The 22,254-nt window shown below is 43.0% G+C and overlaps 1 protein-coding gene across 1 annotated transcript in view; it reads left to right on the forward strand.

Moving 5' to 3' along the window:
• Positions 1-22,254, forward strand: part of LOC126272859 (probable cytochrome P450 6a14) — a 117,389-nt gene that overhangs the window by 79,370 nt on the left and 15,765 nt on the right. Inside the window, exons 4-5 of the mRNA XM_049976073.1 lie at positions 11,929-12,085; positions 21,476-21,706. Of these exons, the coding sequence (XP_049832030.1) occupies positions 11,929-12,085; positions 21,476-21,706 (388 nt within the window). The remainder of the gene's footprint in view (positions 1-11,928; positions 12,086-21,475; positions 21,707-22,254) is intronic.

Genomic DNA, 22,254 nt, shown 5'->3' on the forward strand with positions numbered 1-22,254 from the left:
AGTTATTATATAGTCGGCCGGCATTTGACCAACCATACCTCAGTCTGCCTCGCTCAGTATTTTAGTGTAAGAGCCTGGCTATCCCAGTGAGTCCCAGTTTTTTCCAGTCTTTAACCTGTGTGCTCCAGCTGCTGCCTCCATCTTTACCCATAGGTGTAATGGGGGCATGTTCAGCATGGTACCCATCCCAGCAGTGGATGTGCTACTAATTCTGCCTGCAATAGCTAAGCAGGCCAATATCTGTTCCTTAGCAAGCTCCTTAGCAGCTACCTGCAGTTCTACCTTTTTCCAACACACTGTAGGCCCATAAGTGATCATAAGTCTTACTACCGTGGATTATATCCAGTACATACCCTTGGGGCTTAAGCTCCAGTTTTTAGCACAAGCTCTCCTGGCACTCATTACAGTAACTTTCGCCTTGGAACAGGTGCTCCTTACGTGAGGGGTCCACAATAGTTTCTCATCCAGGGTTACTCCTATTTCACTAACCCCTTCATTGGTGGAGTTTCATCGAGAAACTTGAGATTCCAATGTTTGTTTCGGATCTGCTTCCTCGTAAATGGTACTATAACAGACTTCTTAGGGTGACCCTTACATCCTGTTTTCTGCACGAATTTTGCATAATGCATTGTGTGCCATAGCTCAGACTTTACTTGAAAATTTGCGAAGTACTACTATGACAAGATCGTCTGCGTATACCTGGCAAAAGTACTGTCTAGAATTTAATTCTACAGTGAGTTAATTCACCACAAGGTTCCACAGTAGAGAAGACAGGACCCCTCCTTGTGATCTGCCTTTGGTGGTGCTGATTATCATGTTTTCATGCATCTTGGTGGTTTCTACCTTTCTACCGCTCTAAGGTATGGCTCTAATCAGCCTGCAAACGGTGATGGCACCTCTGCTGCCTTAACCATGGATTCGAAGGTCGTGTTGCTAAAAGCCCCTTAGATGTCCAAGAAGATGCAGAGGGCTATTTCCTGATAGTGTAGAGCTTTCTGCACCTTCCCAACAAGATGTTGGAGTGCATTTTCACACGATTTTCCTGGTTGTGTGCATCTTGGTTTATGTATAGAGGACCCTAATTAACCTCCTCTTCCTAACCTGCACGTTGACCAGTTTGTCTAATGTTTTAAGAAAAAAGGAGGACAGACTGATTGGTCTCATAGCCTTGATATGATCAATTCTCCCTGGCTTTGGAATTAAGACAACCTCCACTGCACTCCAGACGTTAGAAATGATTCCTGCTGCTAGGATAACCCTAAATAACCTGCATAGGAATCTTGTGAAGTTCACTTCTGCTTGTTGCAAGAGCTCTGTAAAAATTCCATCTGGGCCAGGTGACTTGAACAGTTGGAATGTTCCCACCACCCATTGGATTTTACTATGGTTAACACATTATCTGGCAGATTCCCAGTTCTCTCTTCGAATACCTAAAAATGTTATCTCGCAGGGAACTCTTCCTGGTGTATGTTGTCTCTCAGAGTAGATTGATGAAAAATGAATCTTGAGAAGTAGTTCCAGCGTTTCATGTGCTTTCCTTGTATACCCCTCATCCTCTTTCCTTAAAGTTCCTCCTGGGTAAGTTGGTATCCTAGTGAGGATTTTATGAAGTCTGGCCTGAACAACTATACCGTCTACCTCCTCACAAAACACCTTCCAGGGCGCCTGCTTTGCTTGCTAAATGCAAGATTGTATTTGACCTTCTCGCAAGGTTAAACAGTCTTCATACCTGTTTCTTCTGTGATTCCAGGTTGTTGTTCCACCAAGATACTTTCCTATTCTTGCACTTCTTGGTGACTGAGCAGTTGTCATGGTATGAGGTCATGATGGCAGAAGTCAGTGCCTCTGCTACCTTCTCAAACTCTACCGGATTTCTTATCGAAGTACTGACCTCCGATATGCTTTAATTGAGGTCCCTCCTGTAGGCCTCCCAGTCCATTTTCCTGGGATTCCTATAGGACATGGTCTGTCTAATGCCCATTTCAACCTCGACCTTAATATACACATGGTCTGATGAGGATGGCTCTAAAGCCACATGCCGTTGTTTGACATAATTACCCCTCGAAGTGGAAACAAAGGTTATGTCAATCACCTCTTCCCTTATTATATTCATGAATGTAGATTCTGTTCCCTTATTGAAGATCTCTAAGTTATTAGCTAGAAGAAATTCTAGTAGGTACTCACCTCTACTGTTGGTGTCAGTGCTGCCCCACACAAAGTTGTGGGCATTAGAATCGCATTCAACCAATAGTTGGCCCCCCTGTTGTGAACATGCTTCCATCAGTTTCCTCACCTTCTGCGAACGAGGAGCACTGTCCTCGTAAGGAAGGCATGCTGAGGCCATTACAAGCTCCCTCGTGATACCTTCCTCACGCTGCCGCATCCTGATGGTCACTAGGTCCCTACATCTACATCTACATCTACATCTACATGACTACTCTGCAATTCACTATTAAGTGCTTTGCAGAGGGTTCATCGAGCCACAATCATACTATCTTTCTACCATTCCACTCCCTAACAGCGCGCGGGAAAAACGAACACCTAAACCTTTCTGTTCGAGCTCTTGTATTTTATTTTGATGATCATTCCTACCTATGTAGGTTGGGCTCAACAAAATATTTTCGCATGCGGAAGAGAAAGTTGGTGTCTGAAATTTCGTAAAAAGATCTCGCCGCGACGAAAAGCGTCTTTGCTGTAATGACTTCCATCCCAATTCGCGTATCATATCTGCCACACTCTCTCCCCTATTACTTGATAATACAAAACGAACTGCCATTTTTTGCACCCTTCCGATGTCCTCCGTCAATCCCACCTGGTAAGGATCCCACACCGCGCAGCAATATTCTAACAGAGGACGAACGAGTGTAGTGTAAGTTGTCTCTTTAGTGGACTTGTTGCATCTTCTAAGTGTCCTGCCAATGAAACGTAACCTTTGGCTCGCCTTCCCCACAATATTATCTATGTGGTCTTTCCAACTGAAGTTGATCGTAATTTTAACACCCAGGTACTTAGTTGAATTGACAGCCTTGAGAATTGTACTATTTATCGAGTAATCGAATTCCAACGGATTTCTTTTGGAACTCATGTGGATCACCTCACAGTTCTCGTTATTTAGCGTCAACTGCCACCTGCCACACCATACAGCAATCTTTTCTAAATCGCTTTGCAACTGATACTGGTCTTCGGATGACCTTACTAGACGGTAAATTACAGTATCATCTGTGAACAACCTAAGAGAACTGCTCAGATTGTCACCCAGGTCATTTATATAGATCAGGAACAGCAGAGGTCCCCGGACGCTTCCCTGGGGAACACCTGATATCACTTCAGTTTTACTCGATGAGTTTCCGTCTATTACTACGAACTGCGACCTTCCTGACAGGAAATCACGAATCCAGTCGCACAACTCAGACGATATCCCATAGGCCCGCAGCTTGATTAGAAGTCGCTTGTGAGGAATGGTGTCAAAAGCTTTCTGGAAATCTAGAAATACGGCATCAACTTGAGATCCCCTGTCGATAGTGGCTATTACTTCAGGTGAATAAAGAGCTAGCTGCGTTGCACAAGAGCGGTGTTTTCTGAAACCATGCTGATTACGTATCAATAGATCGTTTCCTTCGAGGTGATTCATAGTGTTTGAATACAGTATATGCTCCAAAACCCTACTGCAAACCGACGTCAATGATCTAGGTCTGTAGTTAGAGGGATTACTCCTACTACCCTTCTTAAACACTGGTGCGACCTGCGCAATTTTCCAATCTGTAGGTCCCTAGAACAAAAGTCCGCAATCGACATGAAAGGCATTCCATTTTTTTTTACGTAAATACACGTTCTGGGGTTTCTTATATTTCTAGCATAAACCAGCTTATCTCTAGTGCCACTGAGACGCGATACATCCCCTTCATATAAGTAGGGTTCCTGAATCAGGACTCCATCCATTGCTTGTCTTCCTAGAAGACGACTCACAGCAGCAGTGGCCTCTTTACTGTCTTGCAGATTTATCTGCAGCACATTCAGGCTCCATCTTGCGGCCATTATCGCTTATGATGTCTTTGATTACCCTCACTGAAACCTGCGAGAACCCCAAGAATAGTCTCAGGTACCATTCTCGCATTGCCATCAGGGACTTCTCTCTGGCTGCCACCACAAGGGTTTTGTTGTTTACTGCAGCCTTCTGGTTGATTGTCTTTTAACCCTCTGTCATGACTTTCAGGTTTTGAGACCCTATTTCCTCAGTCGAATTCTGTGAAGAGGTATTGTAAGGAGTTTTGGCACCCAGATCAACATATTTTCTATCTAGATGAGCTCAGCTGCTGTCTTTACCTGCAGCTTCGCATCCTCTCACGATGATATTAGGGGCACCTTTTTCTTTTCTTAAGCCACCCCTTCACAGACAAATATAAGAGCTCTCTCTTGAGTTTGGGTTCTTGACCAAAATCCCCCCTCCCCTTCCAATCTTCTCAAAGAGATCTATCTGCACAAGCTCTGTGAGGTGATATCGACCAGTGGATAGCCTTGCTGGATAACCACCACGCTAAAAACCGAGACTGCAGTACTATAGGCCTGTTAACATATTTCTTGCCTCAGCTTTTTCTGGATACCCTTTCCTGAGAAATGGAAGTCTTAGATCCCTCCCTTGTTCTCTTACTGCCAGCCCTCGGTGTGGAAGGTGTTTGTACACTCCCTTCGCCCTGGGACAGTCTTTTCTTGGAGGTCTTGGGCTCAAGCCCTTTTAGTTCCCTCCACTTTTGTTGAGGAAGCCACTCTTTTCTTTCCATTAGATTTTGATCTCTAAGAAGTTTCCTCCTCTGAACCCCAGACAAGTCTTTGATCTTAATCTGGTCCAACATCTTGGTAACCATTCCCACTTCTTGAACAGATCTGTCCTCCTGTCCAGCTGAGGGGATGTTTTCAATCAGTTCCAGCCCCAATGTCTGGGTGTCTGAGGTCATAACTTTCCCCTCAGTATTGCTATTTTCTTTGCGTTATTTTTGTCCCACGAGGGTTAGAGATCCAACCAGTCCACACCATGGAAACTCCACGCAGTGCAAGGCTAATTATTCAGGGAAGTCACTCTGTATCCCTGAGGCTCCTTTCACGACACATCTTCCCATGTGCCACGCACCCCTCAGATCGCATCACATCTTGGGTTGAGTACTGAGGAGTTGGGAAAGGACAAGGAATGGATGTGGGATGACAGGTCGTTGTGGGTAATAGTCTGGTTCATCAGTGAAGACCTTACTGACGTTCGTTTTCCACAGCCGGCATAGCCCTCAGCTTCACAAAATCACACAAGCCTCTCCATCCACACAGACAGTGCTACTTCAAGGTGGTGTCCCCCCAGAGAGGCACCAGCACTTAATATATCTGCATGTATAGAATTTTGACGTTAATATCTACATGAGAATATTTCATGATGTGTATGGCTGATATGCATGACTATTAATCAAATAAATATTTTATTTTTCTTATGTATCACCAGATCTGTTATAGATTTTGCTTCAGTTAGTGGAACTTAGCTGGTTACACGACTGTTTTTATTTGTAACAGATCTGAAGATGACAGTGGCTGAAACCACTAATAATGAATTATAAAAAAATTGTGTGATCAAGGCAGATCTTATTTTGAAGTGCCACAATATGATCACGGATAATTTACAGACTTTATGTCTTAATTTGATTATATCGAAAGACTTGTGGGTGTTCTGTATATAATCTCCTTAGTACACTGACTACATTTTATCAGTAGCCTCTCAAAGAATCGCAGTCTGCGACCTGCATTAGCTAGTCTGAGCCGAATGAATTTGTTGCATTTCATATCCTCACAAATTGTTCACCACCAGTCTCAATGTATGTGTTACACAGGCGCACAACATTTTCAGCATATTTCAAATGTATCTGTTTTGTGTCATGCAATGACACAGAAAGCTAGGACCCTACCAACCAGTTTCCTTTTAGTTCCTATTAGGTGTTCATACATCAACATCTTCATTACATTCAGTAGAAATGAAATACAGTGATCACACTGGCCATGGGAGAGGAGTTTCCCTTCCAAATTAATGATTACGGTATCTGCTGTCTCCGTGTCCCAGCTGTACTCTATTTTTTAGGGTGTGTGTTCCACGAATAACTTGAAAGCTGGTTATTGGTGAATGATCTCCCAAGCGATTCGCAATTATCTCCTCAAATTTTACTCTGAGAACTATTTCTTTTTGAGAACCTTCATTGCTTCTCTCTGTCATAAGCGGTCAGGGAAATTGTTGTCCATGGCGATAAATATCTTCCAGTGAGGACGAATTCTGTTGTCAAGCTTTTTTTCTTCATATTTGTTATGCTTTCCGTTTTGTATTCTGCTGCAGCAAGCATTAAATGCATATTTGCAAATGCATGCATCTTCCCTGTGGACAGGTCACAGAAAACTGTGTACTGTGTTTTGAATTAGTTCCTCTAATGTTGATGCAGCAAGTAGTTGTTTGTTATTAAACACAAACGATTTAAATATATGTCTCTTACACATATCGCTCAGTCATAAGTCGAAATATCATAAACATATAAATTTTCGAATTATTACATGATAAAAATATTCGGTTTAGAATTATCTTCTGTATAGGTTTGACCCGAAGGCTTTCGGACACTCTGCACCTGTAAAATAATTCCAATTTTGCAGAGACCATGTACCAAGCATTTTGACCGAGATATTCCATAATGGCATAATGTATTCACCAGTGGAAAGACCATGCACACACACCTAGCGGGGTGGCGCAGTGGTTAGACACTGGACTCGCATTCGGGAGGACGACGGTTCAATCCCGTGTCCGGCCATCCTGATTTAGGTTTTCCTTGATTTCCCTAAATCACTCCAGGCAAATGCCGGGATGGTTCCTCTGAAAGTGCACGGCCGACTTCCTTCCCCATCCTTCCATAATCCGATGAGACCGATGACCTCACTGTCTGGTCTCCTTCCCCAAAAAACAACAACAACAACAACAGACCATGCACAATTCTGCTTTCACGCGAATAAATGCACAGTTGATACTATGAACCACATGGCTCACAGAAAATTAATCAAGAGTATGGTGTGGCCAATACTCAGGGAATAGTTCTCTCAGATTTTTATATGTTACATTCAAATCTGCTTGTTACTCTGTTTCGATATTTCCCACAAAGATATTCAGTTTTATCACTTTACTTGAGGTAAACATCCAATAAATAAATAAACTCAGAAGAGTAGGCTGAAACGAAATGCAACTTCGAGAACTGACAGGCTATGTGATGTTATTTCAGTGTTTAAAATATCTAGTCAAATTTATAAGGAATTCGGCAGTATAAGCACACCTGCTATTTTGGTGTTGCATACCCTGTGCGCTGATGCATGCATGAGTCAGTTGTGAAGCATGTCATAAAGTCGCTGTATTCTCTCGTGAAGTAAGCTGGCCCACAAATGGTTGATTCTTGATGTTCGGCTACTGACAGTGAGAAAATCTGGTCATCTTGCTGACCCAGAAAGTAACTCATCATCATGCTGACAGTTCAAAAAGAAACAAGCATTTGTGTGGACGAGCATGGCCTGTTGAAGAATGCCACCACGATATTGTGGCATGAGTGGTAACATTTGAGGACGCAGGATGTCCCTGGCCCACAGTTGTGCCGGCACAATTCCCTCAATCGCTACCAGCCGTGACCTAACGTCATACCTGATGGTACTCCACACCTCAGCAAGAGGAATAAAACTGCGGTGCCTCTCCAAAACACTGGAAAAGTCGGCCCTCTCCCTACGTCGCCGACGGTGGTCATCTGGCGGTAGGACATAATCGCGATTCATACCTGAAGAAAATGCGATGCCATTTATTACCAGTCTGTGCTTCCTGGTCATAGCAACATTCCATTAGTAAATGACAATTCGGATTTCAAAAATGCTGTTCCACTGAGACAGCAATATAAAATTTCATTGCCCACATAATGGAGTCTTTAAATAGTAAAATGTCACTAATAGTAATATTCTGTGACTTGTCCTAAGCATTTGATTGTGTGAATCATGGCATTATGTTACAGAAATTACAACTCTATGGTATAAATCGAATAGCTTATGAGTGGTTTAAGTCATACCTACAGAATAGGAAGCAAAAAGTTTGCTTATATGGGTCATGTGATTTAAATAAATTTGCCACTTCATCTAACTGGGATGAAATTACATTAGGTGTTCCACAGGGTTCAATTATGGGTCCCCTTCCGTTCTTGATATATATGAACGACCTCCCTTCCTATCTGATACAGGAAGCTGAACTGACACTGTTTACTGATGATACAAGCACCATTATTAATCCAGTAAAAGAAACTCCAATTGAAAATGATACAAATAAGGTCTTTGGAAAAGTCATTAATTGGTTTTCTGCAAATGGGATTACTCTAAACTTTGAATAAACACAGTACATCCAATTTTCTGTTCCAAAAAGTACAGTTTCTTCAATAAATATCACACATCAACAGAAAGTCAGTAGACAGGGTAGAGCATAATAGTTTTTTGAGTGTACATATAGATGAGAGTCTTAATTGGAAAATTCATATTTTGGATCTTCTAATATGATTAGCTTCAGCGACTTTTGAAATCAGAATAATTGCAAAATTTTGAGGATATAGAAATTAGTAAGCTAACATACTTAGCATACTTTCACTCTCTGATGTCATATGGAATAATATTTGGGGCTAACTCAACATTTAGACAAAAAGTATTCATTGCTCAAAAGAAAGTGGTAAGAATAATGTGTGGGGTTCATAGTCGCACATCTTGCAGGCATCTTTTTAAAAGATTGAGAATTCTTACAACAGCCTCACAGTACATTTACTCACTGATGAAATTTGTTCTCAACAACATGAACCAGTTTAAAAACAACTGTGACTTTCATGATTATAATACCAGAAAAAAGAAAGACTTACACTGTCTTTAACTCAAGCTATCTTTGGCACCGAAAGGGGTGAAATATTCTGCTAAAATTTTCGGCAATTTACCAGATGAAATAAAATGTCTGACAGGCAACAGTAATAGCTTCAAAAATAAATTGAAATCATATCTCCTTGACAGCTCCTATCTTCTATACTATAGATGAATTCTTGTGTAGGAATAAATAAATCAATAAATATAGCATATTCTTTCTGTGCTATTTAAGGGAATGGGATATATATATATATATATATATATATATATATATATATATATATATCCACATAATAAACAGCTGCATTAGTTAGTTAGTTGGTTGCATGTTCCATTGATCAACTGCACAGTACAATAGCCGTTATTATGTGGAGCATGTCAAGTGTACAAGAAAAGCACATGTTGCACATCATAACGGCTATTGTAGTGTGCGACTGATCAATGGAACACGCAACCAACTAACTAACTAATGCAGCCGTTTATTATGTAGTTAACAGCAGCCTTTGCATGGGACAGTGATTTCCTTGTCCGCTTCTGCAAGTTACCGACCAGTGTTACGATGTAACACAGAATACTACTTGTTGGATGGCAGGTGCTGATGTTAAGGGGTAACGATGTGCTTGGGGCACAATAGGTTGATGCTTCCTTGTGGCCCACCAGGCCCTCTGCAACAAATATGCCTGCACTCACGATGCCATGCAGTCCAACAGCCGTGCACTGTCACATCCGAATGTTAGGTGTGGCTTTAGACAGTTCCATGCATTACTAAAATTTGAAAAATTGGGAAAAGAAACTAGCAAGACACTGAGAGTCTCGCAGAAAAGTAAAAATATTTGACACCACCTGCCAGTTTTCGTTTACTTAAAAGGACAATATTGCAACTGGAGATTTATCAGTCACCTACATGTCAACTGTCGAAAGCTGGCATTGACTTTGTTCTTTATTGTTAGTTCAGTTTGGGTGACAGCGGATGAAACAGCTCTTGGGTGGCAAGTATACATAGCTTACAGTGATGGTAAAATTTATATTCGAGATAATTATTTTTATCTTAAAACTGTGTATTGTGAAAATTAAAAAAAATTAAAATTTGCTAGAGCTTCTAGTTAAATTACAGCGAAATGAATACCCTTAGCTGCATACAGACGTTGATGTAAGTCAACAGGGCAGCTGAAAATGTGTGCCCCGGATTATTCGCGGCTTTACCGCCAATTCCCGTAAGAGTTCGGGCACTGTATGTGCATCCGCACAGAAGAAGTTGGTCAAATGGCCGGTGAGAGAAATTTTATACTTGGGAACTGGGAGTTGGTTGAAGTTCCAGAGGGATAGGGTAGATCAGGCATGGGGGTGTGTGGGAGGTGGTATAAAGAGCAGGGTACTTGGATTGGTGAGTGCCTGTTTCCGCATCTGAGAGGTCAGTGTGTCTGCTGGCCACATGGAGGCACCGAGTGAGGTGGCACAGTTGTTAGCACACTGAACTCGCATTCTGGAGGATGACCGTTTAAGTCCGCATGTGGCCATCCAGCTTTAAGATTTCCGCAATTTCCCTAACTCATGCCATGACGGTTCGTTTGAAAGGACACGCCCGATTTACTTTCCCATCTTTGAGGTAATTCGAGATTGTGCTCTGTATCTATCGCCCATGATGTCAAAGAGACGTTAAACCATGATGTTCCTTCCTTCCACGTAGATGCCCTTGGTTCAGTTTCAGCTACCAGGGATTTTGTACCCTCGCATCTACATACATACTCCACAAGCCAACGTACGGTGCGTGGCGGAGGGTACCCTGTACCACTATTAGTCATTTCGTTTCCTGTTCCATTCGCAAATAGAGCGAGGAAAAAATGATTGTCTATATGCATCCGTATGAGACGCATTTACTCTTATCTTAATGATCCTTACGCTCAATGTACGTTGGCGGCAGTACAATCGTTCTGCAGTCAGCTTGAAATGCCGGTTCTCTAAATTTTCTCAATAGTGTAGCCTTCCCTCCACGTATTCCAATTTTAGTTCTCGAAGCATCTCCTCAACACTTGGGAGTCGTTCGAACCTACCAGTAACGAATCTTTTCCCCGTTGTCAGAAGTCAAGCGGGGCGCACTCAACTTGATAAGGCCAATTGAACTACTTGAATGAGAAGCAAGGCTATAAGGTCTGAAAATTTGACAAGGCCGAGAAGCGCTGAGCTAAACCAACAAACGCCTCTAGAACACATTCAAATGACGCCATAAGACAGAGAATGGCAGAACGGCACGCCGGGGTGGACATTACATGGTTCTCTAGGCCTGACGTTAGGAGCTGAGTCTTGCTTTCCTAATGTCGTGTCCGCAGCTCGTGGTCGTGCGGTAGCGTTCTCGCTTCCCGCTCCCGGATTCCCGGGTTCGATTCCCGGCGGGGTCAGGGATTTTGTCTGCCTCGTGATGACTGGGTGTTGTGTGATGTCCTTACGTTAGTTAGGTTTAAGTAGTTCTATGTTCTAGGGGACTGATGACCATAGGTGTTAAGTCCCATAATGCTCAGAGCCATTTGAACCTAATGTCGTGGTCTCCCCAGTCACACTATTTCTTGGCACACTTGACGCATTTTCGCCGTGCATCAAAATCGAAGTAGGAATACACAATCCATATGACGTACAGGAACATCAGTCATGGTGGAAGTGTGAAGTTCTGTGTGTGGTGGGCTGGCACACAACGTGGCCCCATCAGACTCTCGCACTTTTGCGATGAATAGCACTTCCCATGGTAGTGGAGACAGTCTTGTTACTACGCTAATATTTGCGCTTATTACATACAGAATGACAACAAATAGTGCAACATGAGAACTGTATGGCAGTCTCCGATACTTAATCTGAAGCTGACCAGTATGTATCCAGCTTACATGCAGAACTAGACAGTAAACGACGACTAGTTAGAATATCGAAACAGTAGCGAGTATTAAATATGCCGGCAAAACTTAAAGGTCCACAAAAAATATTTAACTTGAGGCCTTATTTTCTGTGCAGATCCGTACAATATCTCCCGACGTGGATGAGTACTTCACCACTTTGGTGAAGGACGCCATCGAATACCGAGACTCCCACGGAGTGTCGAGAGCAGACTTCCTGCAGTTGCTCATGAACTTGCGGGACGACCAGAACGCCGACAAAACACCGGGATCAAGTAAGTACTTCTCAGATTTCACTCTTTGCGCATCAAGCGCTTCGCTCTCACTCACAGATGTATGTACAACGCTTATATGAAACACAGTGAGACTAAGAAAATAAGAACGAGCAACCAGAAGAAAATGTCGACGCAAAGTAAAGATTATTTTGTCGTACAGAACTGAAAATGAAGTTCGCGTAATCTAAAGATTACGCGAACTTCATTTTCAGTTCAGTCAAGCCTATAGGAGCCATAATACACTGTTTTGGGGGAGAGAAGCGGAAACTTTATTGATGTCAACCAATGCTTTACAGCTACTTTCACTCAGTTCAATCCTAGATGTTTATGCTACTATCTGTCTACACAACCTTACGTTACTCTTACATATGCAGGGTGTTCGAAATTCCTGTTACAAACTTGTAGGATTTGTGCTGGTGGTAAGTTCCTATGGGACTAAACTGCTGAGGTCATCGGTCCCTTGGCTTACACACTAGTTAATCGAACTTAAACTAACTTACGCTAAGGACAACACACACGCCCATGCCCGAGGGAGGACTCTAACGTCCGACGGGGGAGCCGCGCGAACCGTGGCAAGGCGCCCCAGACCAGGTGCCTACACAGCGGTGCTGGGATTTGTAGTGAGGAGTGTGTACGTAATATTTTGAATAGGAGCCAATGTCCGGAAAAGTACCGTTTCCGTTCTACGACAATTTTAGTTCAGATCCTTAACTATTCACTTCTGCTTGAGCAATTGAAGTAAGAGTGAAGCAATACAGTTATTAGCTAATATTTCGCAAGGAAACTTAATGAAACATTCACTTATCACTTAAGCACTTTTGTTTGTGTTAACATTTAAACACTGAATGTTTTCATTATTCTGAAACAAAAAAGAACCCAGCGTATTGTACGTACAGAACAGTACCGATGCTTGACGAATTGAATTATGTGTCACGCAATACAGTTATTATGCAACAATTCGAAAGGAAACAAAACGAAAAATCTATTTAGCACTCAAACACAGTTGTTTGTATTAACATTTGTTCGTGTTTACATCATTCTAAAATGAAAAAGAACCCAGCATACTGTACGTACAGAATAATACTAATGCATTACAGCAGAGGCTCGATGTGACGGCCACCAACTTTGTGACAGACAGTGTACCTACGAGCATGTTCTGATACACCCTCTCCATCCCACCTGGTGTATCTTCAATTTCTAGTGCAGCGACCAAAACTAGTGGCAGCAGATCTCCCTCTATCCCTCCAGGAGCCTCGTAAATTGAACTTGCCATGCGACACCACAAGAAGTAGTCCATAGGAATCAAATCTGGCGATCGCGGTAGCCACGCGGCTGGCCTACCTCGGTCTATCCATCATTCTGTATATCGTCTACAGAAATCTTTTCGAACCGCACGTGAGAAGGGAGGTGTTGCACCTTCTTGCTGAAACCACATTTCCTGACGGACATTCGGTGGCACAACTTCAAAGAACGGGTCCTATAGGCCTACGTTATATAGGAGGGTAAAGCATGCAAGACCAGTTAGCTTGAGTGGAAGCAGGCATGACACAATCACACGGCCGCCCAGAGTACCGGTCAATACCAAACCGGTCCTGAAAACCCCGAACAAACGTGGTACGAGGGTTTTCGTCTGCCCAGATATGGCTGTTTCAAGAATTCAGAACACAGTCGCTAGTGAACTTACATTCATCTGTGAACCGAAATCGACGTGGAAACAGGGTTATGTCGTTGCAGTAGGCAACGCATTGTGGAGAGCCGACTGGACCCACAGCTTTGACCATTTGTAAGTGGTACGAATGTAATTGATGCTAACGCAGAACATCCCAGACGATACTGTGGCAAACACCAATTGAACGCGCAGTTGTTCGTGTACTCGTTGACGGATTTTCTTCGATGCGATGCAGTGCATCTTCTTCGAAGTTGGGCTTATGATATTGTTGTGGAGCACCAAAGTCCTCCCTGCTGACTGTGAAGGTACCTGTTTCTCGGAGCTGCTGTGTCACTTCGGCAAAAAGTTTGTGCCATGGCTTGCTGCGTTGCGGAAAACGTTCGTGATACAGCCGACTGCCAGCTCCTCTGCTACCTCGAGCTTCGCCATACACAAGGAACATGTCTCTGTATTCCGAAAACGTGTACCGAACCATGTTTACTGCACTGAATAGGTCTCATAGGAAGGCAGACGTTAAGTGACATCAGCTGGTCGCCCGATTTAGTACACGTCATCTTGTCCACCGTATTGCATACCAGTACAAGCAGCTCTGAGACTTCTCTCTTTCCCTCAGTAGACGTGGACGCGTTGCACATCTGAACTGAAATCGTCGTAGAACGGAAACGGTACGTTTCCAGACATGGGTTCCTATCCAAAATATTATGTACTGACTCCCCTCTCCAAGTCCTAGCTGTTTGTAAGGGTAATTTCCAAACACATTGTATTAACAATGGCTCCAATACACGTTACTAATGCCAGCCTTAATTTACAGTTACTTGTTGTAGTCAGTCCTATTATGTTAAGTATTTTTTTGATTTCGGTGAAGTACGTACAGTGAGACACCACTTCACAGTACCACTAGAGACTAATTCTTGTCTCTTAAAAAAATTACAAACTCGAACGACTTGCTGTGGTAATTTTTACTTATGTTTGTCACTCATAAAAAATGAATTTTTACCTTTGTTGGCCTCTGCCTGATTCATCTGGAAGAACAGCCACCGAATTCAGTACAGCCCTGGGTTGCTTATAGCTGTTGCAGGTTTCGAAAATAACAGTCTGAAAATAAAAAGTGAACTTCAATTGAAACACTGATTTTATTGGAGAACTAGCTGACAAACCCGGCATCGACCAGGTAGTGATTTAGCCAATTTTTAATTAGGAACTAAAACAAAAAATGAACTTTGTAGTGTAATATGGAAAAAATTCATTTCCTTTGAAATTATCAAACAGTCGTACAAAGATCCTGGACAGTTTCTGTGCGCTGGGCGCAGCTGCTTCTCATCCCTACACCTTGATTTTGTATACGTATCTATGGCAACGTCTCTTCAGAGGTCTATAGACGACTATTGTTTTCGTCTACAGCCGTTTGCGCTTCACAGTTGAAAGCTGTCAAAAGCGGTGCCAAGTGTCAGGGTTTCTCGTAAATTGATTCCACTCTAGAGTTGTCTTAGTACTAAAGAGTGAAAGTATTAAAACTTCGTGCTAGCGATACCATGATATAATTTTGTAGGTGCATTTAGCAGCGTATTCGGTTACTGTCAGCGAAATATATTGCGAATAGAGCTAGCAGCACAGAAGTAACAAATGTAAACGACATGAATATGCAGCGGTTTTTCACGCAGCTAACTGTTTATGACGTAGTGTCTCCTGAACTATGATAGGTAGGTGGTGTCACAGCGATTGTTGCTTGCCTGACAACAGTAAGGGATATGTGTACCAAGTTTGGCTGAAATCAGTACAGTTCTTTAGGAAGAAATGTGACACACACACACAAACACACACACACACACACACACTCGCGCAAACACACACATATATATATATATATATATATATATATATATATATATATAGGGTGTTACAAAAAGGTACGGCCAAACTTTCAGAAAACATTCCTAACACACGAAGAAAGAAAATATGTTATGTGGACATGTGTCCGGAAACGCTTACGTTCCATGTTAGACCTCATTTTATTACTTCTCTTCAAATCACATTAATCATGGAATGGTAACACACAGCAACAGAACGTACCAGCGTGACTTCTAACACTTTGTTACAGGAAATGTTCAAGATGTCCACTGTTAGCGAGGATACATGCATCCACCCTCCGTCGCATGGAATCCCTGATGAGCTGATGCAGCTCTTGAGAATGGCGTATTGTATCATAGCCGTCCACAATACGAGCAAGAAGAGTCTCTATATTTGGTACCGGGGTTGCGTAGACAAGAGCTTTCAAATGCCCCCAAAAATGAAAGTCAAGAGGGTTGAGGTCAGGAGAGCGTGGAGGCCATGGAATTGGTCCGCCTCTACCAATCGATCGGTCACCGAATCTATTGTTGAGAAGCGTACGAACACTTCGACTGAAATGTGCATGATCTCCATCGTGCATGAACCACATGTTGTGTCGTACTTGTAAAGGCACATGTTCTAGCAGCACAGGTAGAGTATCCCGTATGAAATCATGGTAACGTGCTCCATTGAGCGTAGGTGGAAGAACATGGGGCCCAATCAAGACATCACCAACAATGCCTGCCCAAACGTTTACAGAAAATCTGTGTTGATGACGTGATCGCACAATTGCGTGCGGATTCTCGTCAGCCCACACATGTTGATTGTGAAAATCACGTTGGAATGAAGCCACATCCGTAAAGAGAACATTTGCACTGAAATGAGGATTGACACATTGTTGGATGAACCATTCGCAGAAGTGTACCCGTGGAGGCCAATCAGCTGCTGATAGTGCCTGCACACGCTGTACATGGTACGGAAACAACTGGTTCTCCCGTAGCAGTCTCCATACAGTGCCGTGGTTAACGTTATCTTGCCGGCCGCGGTGGTCTCGCGGTTCTAGGCGCGCAGTCCGGAGCCGTGCGACTGCTGCGGTCGCAGGTTCGAATCCTGCCTCGGGCATGGATGTGTGTGATGTCCTTAGGTTAGTTAGGTTTAAGTAGTTCTAAGTTCTAGGGGACTAATGACCACAGCAGTTGAGTCCCATAGTGCTCAGAGCCAACGTTATCTTGTACAGCAGCAACTTCTCTGACGCTGACATTAGGGTTATCGCCAACTGCACGAAGAATTTCCTCGTCAATTGCAGGTGTCCTCGTCGTTCTAGGTCTTCCCCAGTCGCGAGTCATAGGCTGGAATGTTCCGTGCTCCCTAACGCCGATCAATTGCTTCGAAAGTCTTCCTGTCGGGATACCTTCGTTCTGGAAATCTGTCTCGATACAAACGTACCGCGCCACGGCTATTGCCCCGTGTTAATCCATACATCAAATGGGCACCTGCCAACTCCGCATTTGTAAACATTGCACTGACTGCAAAACCACGTTCGTGATGAACACTAACCTGTTGATGCTACGTACTGATGTGCTTGATGCTAGTACTGTAGAGCAATGAGTCGCATGTCAACACAAGCACCGAAGTCAACATTACATTCGTTCAATTGGGCCAACTGGCGGTGAATCGAGGAAGTACGGTACCTACTGACGAAACGAAAATGAGCTCTAACATGGAAATTAAGCGTTTCCGGACACATTTCCGCATAACATCTTTTCTCTATTTGTGTGTGAGGAATGTTTCCTGAAAGTTTGGCCGTACCTTTTTGTAACACCATATATATGGAAATTGAAATAAGAACACCGTGAATCCATTGTCCCAGGAAGGGGAAACTTTATTGATACATTCCTGGGGTCAGATACATCACATGATCACACTGACAGAACCACAGGCACATGATACAGGCAACAGAGCATGCACAATGTCTGCACTAGTACAGTGTATATCCACCTTTCGCACCAATGCAGGCTGCTATTCTCCCATGGAGACGATCGTAGAGGTGCTGGATGTAGTCCTGTGGAACGGCTTGCCATGCCATTACCACCTGGCGCCTCAGTTGGAACACCGTTCGTGCTGGACGTGCAGACCGCGTGAGACGACGCTTCATCCAGTCCCAAACATGCTCAATGGGGGACAGATCCGGAGATCTTGCTGGACAGGGTAGTTGACTTACACCTTCTAGAGCACGTTGGGTGGCACGGGATACATGCGGACGTGCATTGTTCTGTTGGAACAGCAAGTTCCCTTGCCGGTCTAGGAATGGTAGAACGATGGGTTCGATGACGGTTTGGATGTACCGTGCACTATTCAGTGTTCACTCGACGATCACCAGAGGTGTACGGCCAGTGTAGGAGATCGCTCCCCACACCATGATGCCGGGTGTTGGCCCTGTGTGCCTCGGTCGTACGCAGTCCTGATTGTGGCGCTCACCTGCACGGCGCCAAACACGCATACGACCATCATTGGCACCAAGGCAGAAGCGACTCTCATCGCTGAAGACGACACGTCTCCATTCGTCCCTCCATTCACGCCTGTCGCGACACCACTGGAGGAGGGCTGCACGTTGTTGGGGCGTGAGCGGAAGACGGCCTAACGGTGTGCGGGACCGTAGCCCAGCTTCATAGAGACGGTTGCGAATGGTCCTCGCCGATACCCCAGGAGCAACAGTGTCCCTAATTTGCTGGGAAGTGGCGGTGCGGTCCCCTACGGCACTGTATAGGATCCTACGGTCTTGGCGTGCATCCGTGCGTCGCTGCGGTCCGGTCCCAGGTCGACGGGCACGTGCACCTTCCGCCGACCACTGGCGACAACATCGATGTACTGTGGAGACCTCACGCCCCACGTGTTGAGCAATTCGTCGGTACGTCCACCCGGCCTCCCGCATGCCCACTATACGCCCTCGCTCAAAGTCCGTCAACTGCACATACGGTTCACGTCCACGCTGTGTCGCGGCGTGCTACCAGTGTTAAAGACTGCGATGGAGATCCGTATGCTACGGCAAACTGGTTGACACTGACGGCAGCGGTGCACAAATGCTGCGCCGCTAGCGCCATTCGACGGCCAACACCGCCGTTCCTGGTGTGTCCGCTGTGCCGTGCGTGTGATCATTGCTTGTACAGCCCTCTCGCAGTGTCCGGAGCAAGTATGGTGGGTCTGACACACCGGCACACCGGTATATATATATGGCTTATTCATTATGTCCATCTTGGCAGACGAACAGCATTAAGGCGCAGTCGAAGTGCGTGTCTTTGGAGTACCGTCTCGGTTGTGCGGATGGATTTGTGACCCTCTGTCAAAAAGGGGACAGTTCTTAGTATTTGAGGGTGAGTCATCCAGTGAAACAGAAATGATATCTGACGTTTCCAAAGGAAGTGTTTGCGGTTCGTAATCTACATAAACAATTTAGGAGACACTTGAACAATCATTTTAGATCGTTTGTTTGCAGATGATGGTATCATTTACCGTTTACAAAAGTCACCAGACTATCAAAACCAATTGCAAAATGATTTAGACAAGAAATCTGTATAATTTGAAGTGTGTCAATTGACTCTTAGTGACGAAAAGCGTATGGTCTCCTCTTGAGTACTAAAAGGAATCTACTAAATTTCGGTTACACAGTAAATCACAAATCTAAAGGTTAACATTTCAACTAAGTAGTTAGGGATTCCAATTGTCGATCAACTTATATTGGAACAGTCACCGTTTTATTGGCAGAACGCTTAGAAGACGCAGGAGGTTTATTAAAGAGGCTGCTGCACTGCGATTGTCCGTCCTCTGCTAAAGTACTGCTGTGCAGTATGGGATCCTTGCCAAAATTGACTGGCGGAGGACACTGAAAAAATTCTAAGAACGGCATCTCGTTTCGTGTTATCGCGAAGTAAGGAAGGGAGTCTCACGGATATCATATACGAGTCGACAATTATGTAAACAAACGCATTTTTCTTTGTGGCGAGATCCTGTCACGAAATTTCAGTCACTCACTTTCTCTCCCGAATGCGAAAATGTTTTACCATCACTGACCTACACTAGAAGAAATGACCATCGTATAAAATAAGAGAAATCAGAGCTCTCACGGAAAAATTTAAGCAGACGGGAGCAGAGAAGAAATGGTGTGAAGGTGAGTCGATGCACCCTCTCTCAAGCATTTAAGTGTGAATTGGAAAGTAGTCATATAAATGCAGACGTACTGTCCCATTTTTCTACGATTACATTAGAATTAAACAGGCAGATTGAATATAGCTGTTCACCAACGTTAACAAATATTGCGGACCTCTTAAGAACCCATACAAAGGAGCTATCAACTTTCTCATAATATCCTGCAAAGAACTCGGAAGTAGAAATATCTTACCTAGCCCCTTTCCCAGCAGCACAGGCGCTACGTATGGTAATATAGACATGCGGCAAGTTGTCCAGTTATATTATCCACCACACGCAGCACAATTCGAAACACAACAAAACTAAATTTGCATTCAGACCCTAAAGGCCACACAATACTGGCTGGCAGCCGTGTCGCATTCTCAACACAGCAGTATTTAATGTAGTGTATGAAAATTTTGCTTTGTTTTCATTATATTTCATTCCTAATTAACTTATCTATCACAGTAATTGCTTAGGCACTGCATTTTTCATCTTGTTATTTGGTGGGTAGATACATAAATTCTTTGGGTTTCCCATCCCTAGAGCAAGCTACATCCAACTAACAGAGAGGAAAGCATGATTCTGTGAAACTAATACAACAACATCATATATTTTGTCTTTGTGCCTTGCTTATAGTGCTGCTAAATGCTAATCTTACTGGAAACTGCAGTCTTTTGAACTGAAACGGCAGTTCGGTAGATGTGAGCAGAATCCTCAGAATAAATATTGTTCCTCCTCTATATTTTCCTGGTATTATTTTTTTATCAAATTATATCGTTTAAGAATTTTTCATGAAGTTTTCTCGTTTTGAATTTTTAAATTAATATAAAAGTTACGAAAATAGAGTTATGAAGTATATACCCCACTTTGGAACGTGTTTCATTCTAAACGAAACATATTAAACTCAATAACAGAATTATGCCAATTAATGAAAAATTTTACACACTAACATTTAAATAATCGAAGGAAGTTTACACTATTTTAAATACACAAGTACCAACAAATGAGAAAATCAGATCACAGAAAAAGTAAACGAAAATTTTTTGGCAAATTGTGTCAAACACTGTAGATCTCATTCCGTCGAGAAACACAATATTACTACTTGGAGAATTTAATGCACAAATTGACAAAGAACATCAACTCAATTCCATAGTCCTAAAATTCCCTCCACATAAAAGAACCAATGAACTTGTGCAGGCATCATAACATAATATTAAAATCTATATTCTTCAACAAACTTTCTAGAAAACAAACTACGTGGGTATCACGAAATCCGATTTGTGGCGAAAAACTCCTCGATCACTGTGCTATAAGTAGACACTCTGCAATGGAGGTAATCAGTGTAAAATTTATTAGGAGCCCTGGTATAGATTCAGAGCACTATAATCTGTCATTAAATTCAAGGTTAGGGCGTTATTTAGAAAAAAGAACCAATACTGACACAAAACGTTTGACGTACACAAGTTGTCCAGAGAAAATGAGTACAAAATTCATTTGTAAAAAAGAATACTTAAATGTTGAACAACTTCTAAAAGACATTATTCTGACTGCAGAAGAAACTATTCCTCTTACTACAAATCCGCGTTATTTTCGTTACCCATTCTTGTATAACAAAGTATATTTGTAAATGTCTCCAATTTTCTGTTATTAATAGGATAAAGAAGGTAATTGAACTAACTGTGTATTTTTCTTTTCTTTTCTTTTTTCAGAGGACATAAAGCTGACCCTTGGACAGCTGACCGCGCAGTGTGCGGTGTTTTTGCTGGCGGGATTCGAAACGTCGTCGACCACCATGAGCTTCGCGTTACATGAACTGGCGTTCCATCAAGGCGTCCAGAAGAAACTGCAACAGGAAGTCGACGAGGCACTGCAAAAATCTGGCGGCCAGCTTACATACGACAACGTCATGAACATGCCTTACCTCGACAAAGTTGTTTCAGGTAAGCAAGTCTACTACGTTTTATGTCAAAGAGTCTGAACTAGATCAATTGCTAATATTGCACATTACTGTACCAGTAACACTTTACTATAGCCAATACTTTCTGAAAACAACAAAGGCCAACGTGTCACACCTAAAGTATTGTATGGTACTCATTTAGACGCCTTGTTCCTTCTAGATGAGATGTGAATTCATGATGAAACCAAGCAACGATAAACGAACGTTAATAGTCTGCAGATAAGTTCATTGTTTGCCCTTTCTAAGAATAAAGTAGGCAAACCTCATGTAGAGACTGCCTTCCTGAGAAAAAAAATGACATTGTATTACAACTTCGCAACAATATTGTGGTCGTTAAACATTAGTTTGAGTGACTAACGGTATAACGATAGAGGCAATGTTCAAAGAAATATCCAAAAATGTACTTAAAATTAATGACGTGTAGAAGGAATCTGATCCGTTTTTTCTGAAAACTGTTGTCTTAAACGACGACCGAACTAAGCGCCAATCCCACGAAAATAAACTGACTCGCCCATGCGTGTTTTCATGTAC

This window comes from Schistocerca gregaria, chromosome 5 (genome assembly GCF_023897955.1).
Source record: "Schistocerca gregaria isolate iqSchGreg1 chromosome 5, iqSchGreg1.2, whole genome shotgun sequence".
Lineage (NCBI taxonomy): Eukaryota > Metazoa > Arthropoda > Insecta > Orthoptera > Acrididae > Schistocerca > Schistocerca gregaria.